Source organism: Pholcus phalangioides, unplaced genomic scaffold (genome assembly GCF_987345545.1).
Source record: "Pholcus phalangioides strain wild (caught in Gottingen) unplaced genomic scaffold, Ppha-v1.0 ptg000042l_1, whole genome shotgun sequence".
Taxonomy (NCBI): domain Eukaryota; kingdom Metazoa; phylum Arthropoda; class Arachnida; order Araneae; family Pholcidae; genus Pholcus; species Pholcus phalangioides.
In genome coordinates this window covers 26,638,259-26,656,244 of record NW_028301628.1, presented here as the reverse complement: position 1 = coordinate 26,656,244, position 17,986 = coordinate 26,638,259, and the positions used below count along the sequence as shown (strand labels likewise).

Here is a 17,986-nt window from a genome sequence, read left to right as displayed (position 1 = left end):
TAAAGCTGTTCTTTATATTAAATTTTGGCAAACTATGGTCTTTCGAGTTTTTTAAAACACTTTATGGACAACTAAACAACTGAGAAACAGTAATTTTCCTCTCCTGTGACTTCATTAGTCAGGAACATTTATTTTCTGTTTGATTTATGGAATATTTCTGGAAAGTACAGTCCATAAACGCAATTTTGTTTTCGGAAACTATCTGCTAGGACTGTCCATCAAAGATTCAACAATAGCTTTTATGTTGGAAAACTCTGATTTAGAACATGTTAGATATATAAACATAATCTTTCTGATTGAAATTTCTTTGTACTTTTGTCAGTTTCAAAAAGGTTTTTTTTTCATATTGAGTGGCATGATTTTTCTTTGTTTTTTTAGGCCATGAATGAATCTGGAAATCCTATCATCCAACAAATTTTCAGTGCACAAGAGGTGAACAGCAAGAAACGACCTGACACTGTAAGCTATATCGAGTTTAGTTTATATATTTGCTTGAATATAACATGCATCATTTTACCTCTAAAAATAAACCTATTCATTTGTGTGCACAGCGGAATCTGGGACACATATATCTGCAAATATTAAGGGAAAAGCATTAATTTTTGTCACTAAGAAGCTGTGTGTGAGGTTCAAGTAACATACAGTCGAACCCTGATTTAACGGCACCATTTGTTTCTCAGAATTCTGGTGCTATAATGATTTTGATCTTATGTCAAATCACAAATTAAACTGTGTACTCCCTGTTGTAGAAGATTTGTGCACCAAAATTTTCAGATGCTAAGCGTGTTTAGGGCAACATTGGGGGGGGGGGGCTATAACAGGGTTTGACTGTATTTGTGTACAGTTAGAAACTAAATTGATGCTCCAAGATTTGATTTTTTTAAAACTGCAAACAGTTTCTGGGCAATGCTGATTGCTGATCTGTGTGTTAATTTTCATAAAGATACGATAAATCTTCTTTATTCAGGTTGCCACTCAATTTCGGAGCAGCTTATCGCAACTAATGACAATATTGATGTCCAAAGAACCGTGGTATGTGAGGTGCATCAAGCCAAATGATTATAAACGCCCTGGTGAGTGTAGATTCAAATAACAGTTCGAGTTGTAGTGTTTAAATATTTTGCAAATTTTCATGAATTTTATTCTTTGGAGATTTTTTTGTTTCAAGAATCTACATATTGTTTTTGTCAGGAATTTTTGATGAAACAATAGTTAGTCATCAGGTGCAATACTTGGGTCTGATGGAAAATCTTAGAGTTAGACGTGCTGGTTTTGCTTACAGAAGACCTTACGAAGACTTCTTGAGAAGATACAAGAGTCTTTGCCCTCTAACTTGGCCAAATTACAATGGATGTGCTAAAGATGGTGTCCTTGAATTAGTGAAGCATCTAGCATATGGCTCTGATACCTATAGGATGGGAAAGTGAGTTTTTAATACAAATGAAATTCCCTCACTTGATTTCATAAATTATTAGCATTTAGATCTACGTATTGCCAGGGCTTGACAAATATCAGGTCGCCATAGCTACTAAAAAATTAGTATTTTATGACACCTAAAAATTTTCTACATTTATGCTAGCCCAGTGGTACACAACCTCCATCCTTTGGGCCAAATGCTGTCAGCTAGAGGTGTTCTGATAGATATTAATATACATAACATTATAAACTCCCCAGCATGACCGTATTTACAGAAAACAAATTGTCAGAGGCAAGTGAAGTTGCTGATTACAGCCAAAACGAATTCTCAAATGTGAGAAAAGTAGCCAATTGCAGCCAAAAAATTGTCAAATGAAAGTAAAATTCCTAACTATCGCCAATGGCATGAAATAGAGGGCTACTGTGCAAGTTGCTATGGGTAAACATGTAATTCAAATGATCGTTTATGAAAAAGTATATCTAAAGTATGAAAGTAATATACGTATATAAGTAAGTAAATATTTGTTAATGCATTTGACAAATATATCAGATGATTGACAAAAATTGATTTTTATATTCATAATTATCACACGATTTGTAAAGTCATGGAAAATACACATAATTGAAATAAAATTAAGCAAACTTCATTGAAAGTAAGGGGAAAATGGGGCATTTATAAAAAAAGTTGAGATGGCTGAAATTAAGGGTAATATCCCGTAAAATTTGGGTCATATTTTCACCCTTAATATACCAGTTTCTGACCCGCAGACTGAAAAGTTTGTGCACCCCTGTGTTTGGGTCATCTGTGTGTTACTGTGACACTGATCATCTGTGATAGATAAATAGATCATTAAGTCATTAAAATATTGAAGAAAAATTATGCTTAGTCTTCGAAAAATTTCAGAGATGACTAATCTTTTCCTGATTTGTCAAACCCTGAATATTTCTGAACCTTCTTTACTTTATCTAAAATGCATTGCGGAAGGATATTGGGAAAATAAATCATGTCTACAGTGATTCAATTATTTGGTTAATGAAGATGAACACTTTTTATTTTCAGATCTAAGTTATTCATCCGACATGCTAGAACACTTTTTGACACAGAAGATGCCTTCCAGTTACGAAAACACCAGTTAGGTTTGTATTTAATAACAGAGTTGTGTGATGACAATTTTTTCCTCAGAAATAATATTTAATTATATAAATTTTGAAAATTTGAAGTGCAGAGTTAAAAAAAACCATCACCCACAATTTTTTTTTTTTTTAAACTTGGATATTTTCTCTTGGTGGCATTTAGTCAAAATTAAAGCTTGTTCTAAAACAGAAATAGTTGCTTACAGCACTCCCTCAACACCAGCCGGCATGCCAAGAAAAAACGAGGGAGATAGCATGCCAGGAATATATACCTGTATTTTCCAGCATGCGGGGAAATTCAAGTCACAGATTCTGAAAAATTCTCAAATATCTGGACTGAAAAACTTTATTGAATTGGCTGATCTTAACTTTTGCTGCACAGGGTATTTCAAAAAGCATCACCCGATTTGAAATGCGTATATTACTAAAAAATATTGAACACATATAGACACTTAAGATTAATTTTATATTACATGGCTAATCATAAAATTCTTTAAAAACCAAATTAAATGTGCTGAATATGTCCACCTTGGGATTCATGGCATATGTCTATATGGTAGTCAAATTCGTCCCAAACTTTTGCAAACATGTTTGCATCCACTTTGGGTGGATTTCTGTGGACTACGTGCGAAACTCTGTCGGAAGCGCTCCACATTCTCGTCTGACATGCGGGGACAGCCAGGGGATTTCCCTTTACACAGACAACCCGTGTCTCGGAATTGTGTATACCAGCGGTTCTCAACTTTTTTTTGACTCACAGAGCACTTTTTAGTATATAATTTCTATGGCGCAGCCCTGCTTGACTCAAGGAGTCCTTTTTTGTACATAATTTTTATGGCAGAACCTTGTGGGCCTATCTTATTTACTTATCTATCAATTCTACCGATTCATTTTATTTTCCTCGAGTACCAAGAAGCACTGGTTGAGAACCACTGGTTTATACCATCGCCCAATGCTCTGAGCGATAGGATGTTCAACACCAGGGTATTGTAGACAAAAAGCATGATGAACAGTTTGTGGCGGTAGAAAGAAGGGGGGGGGTCGATGATGTTGACAAATGTATTGAAATCTCTCCGCGAACATAATAAAATATTTATTTGCACAATTAATACGATGAAGACAAAAAAAGGGTAATGGTAATCGAGAACATACGAGCGAGCTCTGCTGGCCGTGTCAGCCACACGGTTTCATGTATAACACTGTCTGGCTCAATTATACAGGACATTCGGCTCTCTGGGCCGAAACATGCTCTTTAGTAATAATACACTGGATCCCCACAAGTTTTTATGGGCTCACACTTCGCGAAGCTTAGAACACAAAATGATTTCTATTGTGCAGTTGCCATCTTGACAAACACTGAAGTGGTGGCCGAAGGAAGAGCGTTACCATTACCTGTCAGCAACTGTCTGAAAAATTAGATCATGAAATATTTTTGTATTCTTAGATCGTGATGTGAATAAGCAGAGCAAAATAAGTTATAGAACTGTACTGCAAACATGATAATGTAATACAAAAGTGATAGCATATTTAATCAGTCTCTGAATCTGTAAAAAAGAAAAAAAAAATGTAGTATCCATATTTCTTATTAGGCTGGCGATGATTAGGTTAGAGCAATAAGTATATGCTGAATTTAGATTATCTTTATGAAATTTCTGAACAAAACACATTCTCTCCAAATGAAAATCACATTATTTTATTCAGATTTGCATTGAAAAGTTCAACAGTCATCAACACCATTCAGTATTTGATTCTTATTGAACCTCACTTTTCCCTGGGAATGGACTAGATTCCAACATTCAAAAGGTGGTGTCTCCCAATTTTTATGGCATACTGGCTAATTTAGGGGAATAAACAGGTTTGTTTTGAAAAACCTGCTGTGCTTTTGTTTAATGTTTGATGTTTTTTAATTTAAAAAAATGTAAAATTAATTGAATTTTTGTAAAAATCTTTACATGATGAAAATGGAAGTAATATTTGAAATTGGTGGCCAAAAATACATTGTGTGTGAGAACGGTTATAGATTTTAAACAATGATTTTCCATAACTTGAAATTTACAGGCTTGCATTATTTAAGAAAATCATTTTATTTTTTCTAAGGCCTGTATTACACTATAAAAGTTTTATGAAAGTTCTATATAAAACTTCAAAAATGCTACCAATATCTGTATTGGTTACATTCGAGCTATAATGTAACCAATGGACTTTTTTCTAAAGTTTTATATAAGATATTTTTTCAAACTTTTATTGTGCAATCTCAGCCTAATACAATTTTAAATTTTCTGCTGTATGATTTGTTAAGATGTCCTTTATATTCTTTCTTTGTTTTAATTTCATTGTATACCTGTAGAGAAATAAAATTGCGTTCAATGCATGCGTTAATACGGATTATATTATGTTTTAGTGATTGAATTTGTTACTAGATTTTGGACTTTACTGTTGCTTTTACTGCAATTTATTTTTAGCTACAAAGATTCAAGCTATTTATAAAGGTTTTGTGAGTAGAAGGAAATATCTGATAATGAAAGCTGCAGGTAAAGTGTGTTTTGTTTAAATTTCCCCCATTTATTATTAATCAGATGCATATTTATGATCTTTCCTTTCCTTTTTCCTGTAAGTTTCACGAATGCATGAGTTGAGTTTACCATCCCAATACTTTTAGAAAGCTTGCAATTTAACTTCTTGATGTGTCTCTGTAAATAATGGAATTTTCTTGTTTTTCTTTAAAGAGAAAATTAGGTAAGTGGTTCTGTCATGTTTTCAACACAGCAGACTGTTATCCAACTCACTCGGTTAACTGACACTTTTTCTATATACAAATTTCTTTCAATCTGACTGTAGGTTCTGAAACTCTTATTGGACCTCTTGCCTCATCTTCTGACATCTAATGCTACTCACATAATTGTTTTTATACTTATACACTTTGATGATTGCACATGGAAAAATGCCACTGATATGTCCTTGCTATCCAATGATTTAGATTTTTCAACCAAGCCCTGATCCTGTGTTGAATAATTTAGAGTTTACTGCATTTTTGTGGCTCTGCTTCATGTTTTTTTTAAAATTCCGTACTGCGATAAGCGTTATAAACAAATTTTTTGTGCAAGGAATTGAAGTGTTTTTCTTCAAAATTTTAATTTTTTTTCATCAGTAAAATTATATGAAAGAAGTGTGCAATATTAAAAGACATTAACTTCTTTGTAACTCAAAATGTTCATTGTGTTGTGTCTTTACGTATCTTGGTTTCTTGTGTTTAATTTGCAGATTATAGAAGAGCAATGTTAAAAAAATTCAATGTTTCAAATTTGATGTTTTTCTAATACCTGAATTTTTTAATGCAGATTATATACTGCAGCTAGTTTTATACCAAGAGTTTTGGGTAGATATTAATACTGGGTAGACAAGTAGTCCTGAACAGATTTAAAGAATTAATATTAAATCAACCAATTGATATAAAAAGGTGTAGTTCGTACTAAAATAATTAGTGTAGCCTAGAGTTTTCTTTGATAAACTAAAAAAAAAAATGAAATTTCACTCACAGGTGGCACTGTAAAATGAAAAACTCGATATAACACATAAAATGCAACACAAGCAGTGCATCATTTATGTTTATAACAATTTACACTGAATAAAGCTACCACATTTCAATATCACAGCATATAAAAAAATGAAAGGGTTCTTGTGTTCAAATGTGAAAATTTTATGCAACACAAATTTTCATGAACATTAATTATGCAATGTTTGTGCTACATTTTATGTGTTATGCCAAGTGTATTGTTTTACAGCGCCACCTGTGAGTGAGATTAGAACTTTTTTTCAAATTTATCAAAAAAGAACAAAAACTCTAGATCATGATGAGTATTCTAGCAGAAACCACACCTTTTTTATGTCAATTGGTTGATTCGTTATTAATTTTTAAAATGTGTCCAAGACTTCTCATCACCCTGTAACTAGAAAAAAAAAACTCTTCTTTTCAGAACCAGCGATAAATTGTAAGTCCTGGTCTAATTGGCTCTTGTGTGCAAAAAATTAGTGGTGTGACTAAATGATCAAATGGAAAACAAATTTTGTGAAAAATTTGAAGATGTATGGAATGTAGATACAAGCAGCAGCAAAAAAAAAAAAAAGAATTTTTTGTACAGTAGCATGACCAAAAATGTCTTCCATTCCTTAAAATTTCATTATTAGTGAATGAAATTTTTTTCCTCAAAGTATTGAACTTAACACCTGCAAACTATGCACGAGAAACTATTTTAAGTTTTTATTCAAATTTTGTCAATTAAATAAGTCTTATCGAAAATGATATAGCTATTTTCTACAATTCTCCTGTTAAGTTCAAGGGTAGCATCTTAGCAATGGAACACTTTTAAATAAATTAACTAGTAACACATTTTTGTAGTTTTTATATTTTAATATTTTTAAATTTATGAAATGTGACATAAATGAGCATAATTTCACAAGACATATTATAGGAAGTGTTGTTTTAATCGTTTTACATTTAGCCACTCTTATTTCATGCCATTGGAGACGGTTTCAAGCTAAAAGATTGTTGGAACAGAGACGATGGGCTGTAAAGGTCATTAGAAGGCAAGTTGAATTTAATCGTCCTAAAGACCAATTGTCATTTTTTTCATCTTTTCTTTTAAAAAAATTAACATCAATACCAATTTTTATAAGAAATGGGATAGGGTTTTTTTTTTGTGATGATACAATTAAAGGTTTCCTAAAGCTTTTCAGTGCATTTACGATTGTAATAATTAGTGAGATTTTACATAAACCTTGAATTTAAAATTTTTTTCATAATCAAACTGTTTTTAGGTTTGTTAAAGGATTCATATGCAGATATCAGTCGGAGAATGAATCAAATAGATACGTAAGTTTGACATTTTCTTGAACTTTTTTTAAAAATTTTATTTTGATTAAATGTATTAACATTAATTATCGAGCCTCAATATTTTCCAGCTTCATTATCTCTCATCTAATTATCTCTCACTCTCTTGATTTAAATTAACGAATCTGTCATTTGGATATTTTTTATCTTTATTTCTTAATTGTGTTTTTTTAAGCATTTGTTGCATGTTCCAATAACTGCATACATTCTCAGAAGTTCATGCTGTGAAATTGAATTAAGATTTTCAATGGACAGTTTGTGAGACTTCACAAATTACCGACAAATAAATAACTAATAAATACAGAGTATATGAATTTATGACATTGATTTGCTTCTTAAAGTTCATATCAACAAAATCTGTTATACGCTATATTTTTTTGTTTAAAATATTGATCTGTTTATTGTGCTTCACGTTCCCCACAATATTGTCACTGTTGTGAACATTTTTGTATAGCACAGTACAGTCTAGTCTTTGCAGAGTTGAAATAGCTTTGCTTGTGCGAGAAAAATATATTACGATATACAATTTGACTTCAACTTTTATATGCATTCCAGCTTTTGTGTTTCAAATGCATTTATTATTCTCAGAATTTTTAAGCTTGTCTCAAATATTTTATTCCTAGGTGATGAAGTTTTTTTGTGAATATATTTTTGTGCTAGTAACTTGGCTTACTTGCAGGTCAACCTGTCTATATTTTTTGTTAATAGGCGTACTGTAAATACGAAAGTATGTATCTATTAAATGTAATAAATGTAAATTGCTCATTGCCATTCTATTTTCTGTACTTATGTTTAGTTTTTATGGTCAGTCAAATCTGAATTCTTGCGGAGATTGGCGAACAGCCTCCCCAAAAGTCTTCTAGATAAATCTTGGCCACCAGCTCCTGTCACGTGTCAGCAAGTAAGTGCAATTCTGAAATTTTAAAAAGCTAGAATATACAAATTTAAATGAAAGTACTTTTGGTAATTGATTAAAATTTCTAAAATTTTAGTAATTTAATTTTTAATAATTTTCATTTAATTTAATTTTTGGTCATTTTCAGTATGCAAGTTTTTTTGTTCTCATTGCAGGCATCAAATCTACTATTGACTTTACATAAGAGATGGCTAGTTAGGAAATATATCAGATCATTAAATCCTCAAAGAAAAAATCAGGTAACAATATTAAAACATTTTAATGGCATCGGTGCCAGTGCTTCAGATTTTTTGGTCTTATCAAAATCTTATGATTGTAAACAAGATTCCTCTGATTTTTTTGTATCTCTGCAAAAAAAATTTTAAAAATTCTCAAATTGTTTGTTCAGCAAAAATGAAAAATCTCCAAAGAAAATCCTTCAGTCCTCAGTCAACTCAAGGGTGACCGTGTTTTTCTCGAGAAAACACTAGAAATTTCCAATTATTGCTAAAATCTCCATAAAATTGCCAATGGCTGGAAATTAAGTTCTTATGCAAATTGCAGTGAATTAAAATAATTTTCACGGGGGAAAAATTAACATGATAAATATACGAGATGAATGTTTAGTAGTTAGTCATAATAATTAGCTCGATTTCAGTGAAGAATAAAAATTCAATTAGGCTTCATTGAAAATACGGGGAGAAATAGGACATTTTTATAAAAACAATGGTTGGGATAGCCAAAATTACAGGAAATAAGGGAATAACCTGGGGAAATTAGGTCATATGTTCATCTCAAAATATTCCTAAATTCTCCCATTTATTTGCATGACATATTTTCTTCCACAGCAAAATATTTTGTCACCTTTAAACTACAGATGTTTCAAGTCTGGGAATCGGCATGTATATGATGATATACAGGAGTGATCCTGCCAGTGCTGTCTTAAGGCATGGGCCCACCCGGGCACCTCAAGAGAAAAGGGGCCTCACAAAAATGAGATCTGGTTGAAATTTTCAAGAATTTGCCTGGTAGGGCCTCAGAAAAATCATTTGGTCCAGGGGCCCATGATGCTCTTAAGACAGCCCTGGATCCTACTTAACACTTTCCAGTTTCAGAAGTTCTACATCTGGATTTCTGATATTATTTTCAATTTCAAAATATTTCCAGGGCGTGGTAGCCCAGGTCAATAAGATATGCACCTGAAGTACCAAAGGATGTTTGGAGGTCGCGAGTTCGATACCAAATTCATGCTTGTTAGGAACTTTCCTGATGCAAGGGTACAATTGAATGACATACAATTGAATGTACAATACATGACCACAGAAAGATTGCCATCTCAGTGAGTCTGCCCACATCAAGGGATTATTGCAGCAACCTCTCAATGAGTTTTAAAAATAGACGCCATTCGGAATCAATAAATCGTTGATCTCAGTCTAATTAGCTCCCATGTGCAGCAAATGACTGTGGTGCGAAAGAAAGTGATCAAAATATTTCCATTGTTTTTATTTCATAATAACAAAGGTATCTTGAGTAGGAGCCATCATACAACTGTTTGGTTGTTTGATATACATTGTAAACTCCCCCCCCCCCCCCATAACAGACACCCCTCAGATGAGGTTACCTCTCTTTTACAGCCAAATAATTTTGTATTGTATAATAAAAGTACACATTTCAAAGCCCTGATTAATGGTCACCTTTTTTTTACAGACAGAATTTTTTTTCAATGACAAAGGTTTCGACAGCTGGCTGATGCAAAGGCATCTTCAGAAAAAAATTTTCTCGCTGGTATGAGATCCTAATTGTGTAACACTGGTTCGTTACATTGTCATTAAAAAACATGAGCAAGAAAACACTTTAAATGGGATATGTCTGCGAGTGTTAGTAAGAATCAGGAGCACTGAAATAAGTATCTGAGCAGGAAAACGTTCTAAGTGGGAATGTTGTAAGTAGGGCTCTTATTTTTTATGATCTAAAGATGAAACATTGTTGCTGATCTATTGGCAACTGCATTTCATCTTTAGGTCTTAAAAATCTGAGCCTTAGTTATAAGTACCATCCAATGTAGAAGGGAACTATGATCACGTGTCAAAGGTTTCTCATCCTGGAAGGGTGCGGAAGTTCAATTAGTTAGTTATTACAAGATATACGGAAGACTGGATGTTGTGAAGATATTTATTATTTGAGATGTTAATTTTTTAAGGAAGGAAAAAACTCATCTCTGCCTCTACCGGGAGTCGAACCCGGGTCCCTCGATTGCCGGACGAGTGCTCTGACCACTAAGCTACAGAGGAGATAGAGATTTTCCTTCGCTAGAGCGTATATATGCCGAACGGAACCGTGCAATGGACTATTTAATATAGTCTATACTAATAAAAAAAAAAAAATTAACATCTCAAATAATAAATATCTTCACAACATCCAGTCTTCTTTATATCTTGTATTAACAAGTGGAGAGCGACATTCATGTCATATATATAGCCCCCTGGTGGCTCGTCGTCCATGAGCTATTAGCTGATCGGTTTCACCGTCCATTGCACGGTTCCGTTCGGCATATATACGCTCTAGCGAAGGAAAATCTCTATCTCCTCTGCAGCTTAGTGGTCAGAGCACTCGTCCGGCAATCGAGGGACCCGGGTTTGACTCCCGGTAGAGGCAGAGATGAGTTTTTTCCTTCCTTAAAAAATTAACATCTCAAATAATAAATATCTTCACAACATCCAGTCTTCCGTATATCTTGTATTAACAAGTGGAGAGCGACATTCATGTCATAGTTAGTTATTAATTATTAAATGGTGACCTGTTGCTTAAATGTTATTTTATATCTATGTGAATAAATTATACTGTATGCAAATGACATATTGTGTTTGATTCGAATGCAAGCACTTGTACTTCATATTTTGTCACTCTTTGGTATTTCTATAGAACTCTGGATTTCATGTTTTGCTAGTAGCATGAATGAAATTATCAGTGCTTTATAATTTTTATTAATTCTTTGCAAAGTAAAATTTATTCTTGCACTGTATATGATTAATATTTGTATCTTAATTCATTAGTTTTACTTGTGTACTGAGATAGTTTTTTTTTTCTTTTCTGTAACAGTTAGAGCAAAAAGTAGTAGCAGAAGATTTGTTCAGGGGAAAGAAACAAAGCTATCCTTCAAGCGTCGCTGTTCTTTTTGTTCAGAGCAGGCTCTGTGAGTATATTCTTTTGCCAACCAAGAAATGGTGAAAAAATATTTTACAAAGTACTCAAATGTTAATTAATTATAATATATTTATTTCTTGAACTCATACTGATGCATTTTTAAATGAAAAGGTTATATTGGTTCTGTGTATCTTGAATTTCAAAATTTTATTATAATTTTTAGGTCGGTCCCAATTTCCCATGAACATTTTTTTATTACAATTTCAAAATTATTTTTTATAATATTTTAATACCAGCTGCAGAAAAAGAAGAGATGAAAAAGTCTGTTTTTGAAAATAATATCAAGTCAGGGGATGAAAAGATTTTGGTAAGTTACAATGCAAACTGAAAGAAAATGTAGTTTCATATGAAGAAATGAATAATTATGATTTAAATTTCATACGAGATTTTATATACAGTATGCCTTCCCCGTATTCGCAGGGGTTATGTTCCGGGAATGGCTGCGAATACAGGAAATCCACGAATAACTGAGACCATAGGGTTTTTTTGTATATCTCGTTTATTGAACATAAGAAGAGGAGGGTGACACAGAGGGTAGAAGGGAATGTAAAAAAGGGTGCAGTGATTGTATTGGCTATGTTTTCTGAAAGAACATTGTGATTTCTGTTTGTCGTTTCTTCTCTTCATATAATCAAATATGTTAGAGTATGTTGACAAGGCTTCTGCTACCAATTGTTCTACATGTGGAGAACGTAACATGGAGGGATCCATGTCATGAAAATAATCTATTGTTAATTTGAACTTGCAAAACCCTTCCGTTGTTATTCATGGTGAACTTGTCTTCCATTTTATCTTTATCATCAAGTACCGATTCAGTTTCAGGAGCAGTCATCTGCATTAATTCCTCCTTGATCAATGCCTCTGAATTGCTATTAATTAGTTTTTTGACTACTTCTACATCCATATCATGGAACCGTTCTCCACCCACCTGTTTTGTTAACGTGACTATGTCTTTTATAATTTCTTCAGTTGTGTGTCCTGTTTATATAAAAGTGTCTTAATATGAAAATTTATCTTCAATAATGTAATACTAATTTGAGACATTTTTGCAATTATGAAGTTTTTGTCTTCAATGAACAGTTGGAAAGAAATGGGCCTGTGTAAGGTTGACACAATGTATAACAGAAGTAAAAAAGTTACTAAGAACATTGAGCCATTGGAATAATCTTTGCCTATTTTGCACATTATGTAACATTCGTAGCTGAAATTTAAAAAAATCGGAAATAACACAGAGCAATTGGTCGTGTCTTATTTCAAAGTAGAATATTATTAGCCATTGATTGTATTAAAAACAATAGTCTATTTATTTTCTTTGATGTGATTACGTCATCCTTCTTCATTGCTAAAATAATAATTTGTCTAACTTCTGCAAAATCTTCCCTTTGCAGAAATTTTATTGACGCTCGATGAAATATGAAATATGTACATTTAACGATCTTTTAACATTTATAGTCAATTGAGAAAGATTGGGGGGGGGACATTGTCTGCGCTATCCAAGTATATGCTTAACATATCACAGGAAGGGAACCGAGATCTCAGTTGACCTTGTCTGACTAGAAATTAAAACTTGCTCTTCAGCTGCAGAAAGTTGCTGAGTGGAATCGTTTGCCTTGGCGTGGTAGCCCACGTCGATAAGATACTCGCCTAAAGTACCAAAGGATGTTTAGAGGTGTCACAAGTTTGATACCTGGTTCGTCCTTGTCAGAACCTTTCCTGACACGGGCACAACAGAAACAGCGACGTGACAACAGAAAATATTTCCACTGCAGGGAGTTCCCCATCTGGTTAGCGCACCAGCCTCTTGATGAGTATAAAAACAAGCCTGCTGTTCAGAATCTGCAATAAATTGTAGGTCCCAGTCTAATTAGCCCTCATGTGCAGAAAATGATCGTGGTGCAACAAAAATGATCAATGAATCCTTTGCCGCATTTTGAAAATGACGGAAAGAAATGTTCAGTTTTATCTTTTTTCCCACCTTTTGTTCAATTCAAGTTTGTGAAAAAATATAAGTATGGCATGTAATATATGAGAGTATTTCTCTTCTGGGTTTATATCATATCTGTTTGCTGATCAGAGAGAGAAAAAAAGCAACAATGACAAGGTTGCAATATTGCACCAGCCTGAGACGATACCATTACAGTTGAAATTTTCCCAAATAAGAAATGTTAAAATTAAGATGTAGTAATAAAATCATTTCTTCTATAAATGTACCAAAACATTTCCTTTATTAGCATGAAGAGGTTTTTTGTGAAATCAATAATGTGATTTTTAACTTTTTTTAATTGTTAAAATAGTTCATGTATAATGTTTTTCAATTATAGTATGCATTACCAGTAACAAAATATGACCGTCGAGGTTACAAGCCAAGAGCGAGAATTCTAGTTTTGACTAACTCATCTATGTATTTACTCGATGAAAAAGATTTCAAGCTGAAACATAAACTTCCTCTGAGAGATCTAAAAGGTAAATTTGAAACTGTTGCGGGTAATGTTTTCTGTTTCCAAGCTACTTACGTGAACTTATTTAAATCTTTGCAGTAGTGTTTTTGTTTAGATTATGTGGCCGTGTGCAAATTTCAATTTTTATTTTCTTCTAATTATTACTAATTAACACATTGCCTTTTTATTGAGTATTTCCATAATAGCCATTTACATACAGGCCTCCCGTAGTATTCATGGGAGTTATGTTCCTGTGGTGATCGTGAATATGGGGAATACGTGAATAACCTAAACCATAAACATTTGTTTCCTAAGCATCTTGTTTATACAGTATATGCTTTGTGAAGAAGTAGTAGAAGGGGGGGGGGGCTACTCCAGTGATTTTAAACAATGTTTTCTGAACATAATTAGCTGTTTCTTCTAAATTTGTTACAATATGGTAAGAAGGCTTCCTCTGCCAATTTTTCTAGATGTTAATAACTATTTTATTGAAACAAACACACCACCATTTGCTGATTTAAACTTACAAAAACCCTTTATTATGTTGCTCATAATGAACTTGCCTTCTAATATTAAATCTTGATCTCTTCATGGGGTATTGCTTAGGGTTCAGAAGCAGTCAGCTCAATTAATCCCTCCTATGTCAATTTCTGAATTGCTGTTAATTAATTCCAATTTCTTCTATGTCTACATCAGTGAACAATTAACAATTACTCCATTAACAATCTTCAAAAAGTGTTTTCATAGTCATAAGTTTTTCTATTGTTCATTAAAATACTGGGAGATGTGACTTATTCTTTCCCTCAATGCTCATGGATTTATAGATTTAATTATGGCCGTTATAGTACACAAGTTATGCAATACAGGATGTGCAGACCTTTTTTTATTGCACCCATAGAAAAACAGAACTTTCTACAGGACTATATACATTCGAATCTCGTTGTAACGAACTCCAAGAGACCGAAGAGATCACTTCGTTAAAACAAAATTTTTTTAAAGGAATTTCAGGTTTATGCACTGTTCCTACGTAAACTTATCTGGGGGATTAGAAAAGTGTTCGTTAAAACAAGATTTTCGCTATAACAGTATTTGTTAAAATAGGATTCAACTGGTAGTAGCAGGTTTACTACAGCAACAGCAGCTGATAAAATTGAAATTTCTTTTTCCTTGAAATATCAAATGGTACATTCTTTGATACAGCAATAATGGGAAATTGCAGCAATGAAGCTTTGTCAATATTTCTAAATTTCCCTGCAAGTTTTTCACTTTTAAAGACGGTTAAACAACATTGTTGAAACACTTTCAGAAGCATCAGAAAACTTTTTAGGAGGGATTTTTTAAAATGTCTATAACAATTTATATTTTTGTTCTAATATGAGAATTATCATGCAACAGTGTTTTCCAGAAAAAAAAGGGAAAAAAGGGACAGACTGTAAATACAAAAAGCTTCAGTTATGAAATCTATGAATACAGAGACAATACAGACTGTACACCACATTATCTAAAGTTGCATGGCTGTTGATCTCTGTTCCCAAATTATTTCAGACAAAAAGGGTTTTCTTGTTCTTTCCCTATGTATATATTTTATTTAGCCTCAGAGATTTTATTTCTTATGTAAAAAAGAAACATTTTTTGCAGGTATCCTTGTAAGTAATCTCAGCGATGGTTTGCTAATTTTGAGGATACCAAGTGATTACAAGAAAGATAAGGTTTGTATGCTTTTCTACAGAATGTCAGATTTCATACTTTCCCCATTAACATATGCCACCACATGTAAATATTATCTCAATAGCTTGATAATGTTGTGTCATGAAATGCTATTGCATTTTTAAGAATACTGTTAAACTTTGGTTTTTCACATTGAGTACCACAAGTTCTTATTTTTACTCTTTCTTTTTTTATAAAATGAGTATAACAATTCAGCAATATTTTATTTTTTCAGGGAGATCTCATTCTTGACTGCGGGGAGTTTTTAGTGGAGGTTGTCACAAAATTTGTCATTGTCAGTAATAAAAATATGCTGAAAGTTGAGAGCACTGGAAGGTACGTAGAAAAATAAGAACAGTCTTTACACAAGTAAACCAAAAAGTTCTTACTGTTAATCCTCAGATTAATGCCTATTGACATATCCAGTTGTATATTTTGCCTTTTGGCAAAAATTTGTGGTCTTGGGAAGAGGCAGATTTATGGTTTTGCTATTTGTGTGCTATACAAATTTTGTCGCCCTTCTCTCATTCAAGTCTAAATTTCTTGACCACTCGTACCTTAAGTTGGTCATCGTGGACTATATAGTCCACCTTGCTGCACTTCTGTAAATATGCTTCTGTGCTTAATTCACTCTTTTGGTCACTCCTATTTTTACATACTCTCTACCTACCACTTTTGGTCACTCACTGACATGGTTTCTGGTCTCCTTTGTGGTTGCCACTCTATAAATACAGCTCTGGTCTTGCAAACAAAGGAGTCTCTGAGTACTTGACCCAATTCTTTCTCATTTGCATGTGATTTAACACAAAAGTAGTTGTAAAAAAAATCAAGATGCAATCCAATTTCATGAAAAACCACCTTCATGGGAAAACCTTTGCAAAAGAAAGACTTGCAGCTAGCACCCACAGACATCTTTGTTCCCAAGATTGGTGTTCCTAAACTCTTTTGTTCATGGCCCCTCTTTGAAAAATATTTTATTTTCATGTTCTTGTTTTTCGCAGGGTCCCCATCATCCGAGAGTCTTTTTACTTATTGATTTGAATTTCTTCAAATTTGTAGTGAAGAAAAATCTGTACTTCAGATTTCAAGAGATATCTACAGCAGTTCTGTAATACATTTAGATATTTGCCACTTTTTTTAGAACTTGTGTTAAAAATTTAACATCAGAAGCTAGGTGTCTAAGGTGTCTAAAGGTGTCTTTTATGTCATACTCTTTGTATTTGTCTCTAGACATGCATAATATATCAATTTGTAGATTATGGAACAGAATCGCTAAATGTGATATACATATATTTATATTGTTTTCTTTTTCTTTTTAATATCTCGTCATCGTTTTAATAGCATTGCACATTACTTGACGAATGGAAAGCAGGGTCTCATAGAATTCTGCAGTGGGAAGGAACCAGCCATAAGTAGGAGCAAAAATGGACACCTTACTGTGGTATGCTACCTTTTTTTTAGTTCCATGTCAAATTTTGTTATAGACATCATAGTATGCATTTCAAGTCATGAAATTCATCGCTACGATGTTTTTGGTGCTGAAAGTGGGCAATTCTTTTAGAAATATATTTTTTATTCCAGATTTCTGTCACACCATGATATCGAAGCTGCGCCAAGTCATATGTCCAGTGAAATATTTATTTTTGTACATTGCGTCAAATGATTATCTTGTGCCACTCTGCAAAAAGTACTTAATCCTACAATGAAAAGTGCCTGAACTTGTTTACAATCGCTGATTGACTGATTCTTCTACACGATTTTATACATATATATTTTTGAAACATTTTGTTGATCTTTTAATGTTTTTTTTTTTTTTGATTCTTGTGTGATAAAATTAATATGAAAAAGCTATTTAAATTTATTTCATCACATGTTTTTCAATTCAATTTTTAATTTCTGTCGAAGTGCCATTGTATAACCAGTATGCTTTTTTTTGCATATGTTATAGTACTTATTGCATTTTTATAGTCACGAATGTGTATTTATTATGTAACATTGAAACATAGTTGTCTCTGCCTTTTTAATAAAATGTTTTTAATTAAAAATTTTCATAGGTCTTTGTCCATTTCGTGAGTTTGTTGTTTATGAATAATTAAAAATACAGAAAGAGAGGTCGTTTTTTTCTCTTCCCAAGATATCAAGGAAACATATATTTTCTAGATCTTATGCTGAGGTGAACTCGGAAAGAAAAGTCCTGTTTTCTGCCAGGACTCTCTCTCGAACCCAGACCCTCTTGCATACCGGGCAAGCATGCTACCATCTACACCACTGAGGACTTGGGCTGATAAAAGGCCATCTCTCTCT

The 17,986-nt window shown here is 32.9% G+C and overlaps 1 protein-coding gene across 3 annotated transcripts in view; it reads left to right on the top strand.

Moving 5' to 3' along the window:
* Positions 1-17,746, top strand: part of Myo61F (unconventional myosin 61F) — a 70,290-nt gene extending 52,544 nt beyond the window's left edge. For all 3 annotated transcript variants that reach the window (XM_089255416.1, XM_089255414.1, XM_089255415.1), the window contains 16 exons: positions 379-459; positions 968-1,073; positions 1,192-1,423; positions 2,477-2,553; positions 5,013-5,081; positions 7,050-7,134; positions 7,366-7,420; positions 8,235-8,339; positions 8,510-8,593; positions 11,433-11,526; positions 11,774-11,844; positions 13,859-14,000; positions 15,614-15,684; positions 15,918-16,018; positions 17,024-17,123; positions 17,264-17,746. In XM_089255416.1, the coding sequence (XP_089111542.1) occupies positions 379-459; positions 968-1,073; positions 1,192-1,423; positions 2,477-2,553; positions 5,013-5,081; positions 7,050-7,134; positions 7,366-7,420; positions 8,235-8,339; positions 8,510-8,593; positions 11,433-11,526; positions 11,774-11,844; positions 13,859-14,000; positions 15,614-15,684; positions 15,918-16,018; positions 17,024-17,123; positions 17,264-17,281 (1,491 nt within the window). In that variant the 3' untranslated portion in view covers positions 17,282-17,746. The remainder of the gene's footprint in view (positions 1-378; positions 460-967; positions 1,074-1,191; positions 1,424-2,476; positions 2,554-5,012; positions 5,082-7,049; positions 7,135-7,365; positions 7,421-8,234; positions 8,340-8,509; positions 8,594-11,432; positions 11,527-11,773; positions 11,845-13,858; positions 14,001-15,613; positions 15,685-15,917; positions 16,019-17,023; positions 17,124-17,263) is intronic.
* Positions 17,747-17,986: the final 240 nt, after the last annotated feature.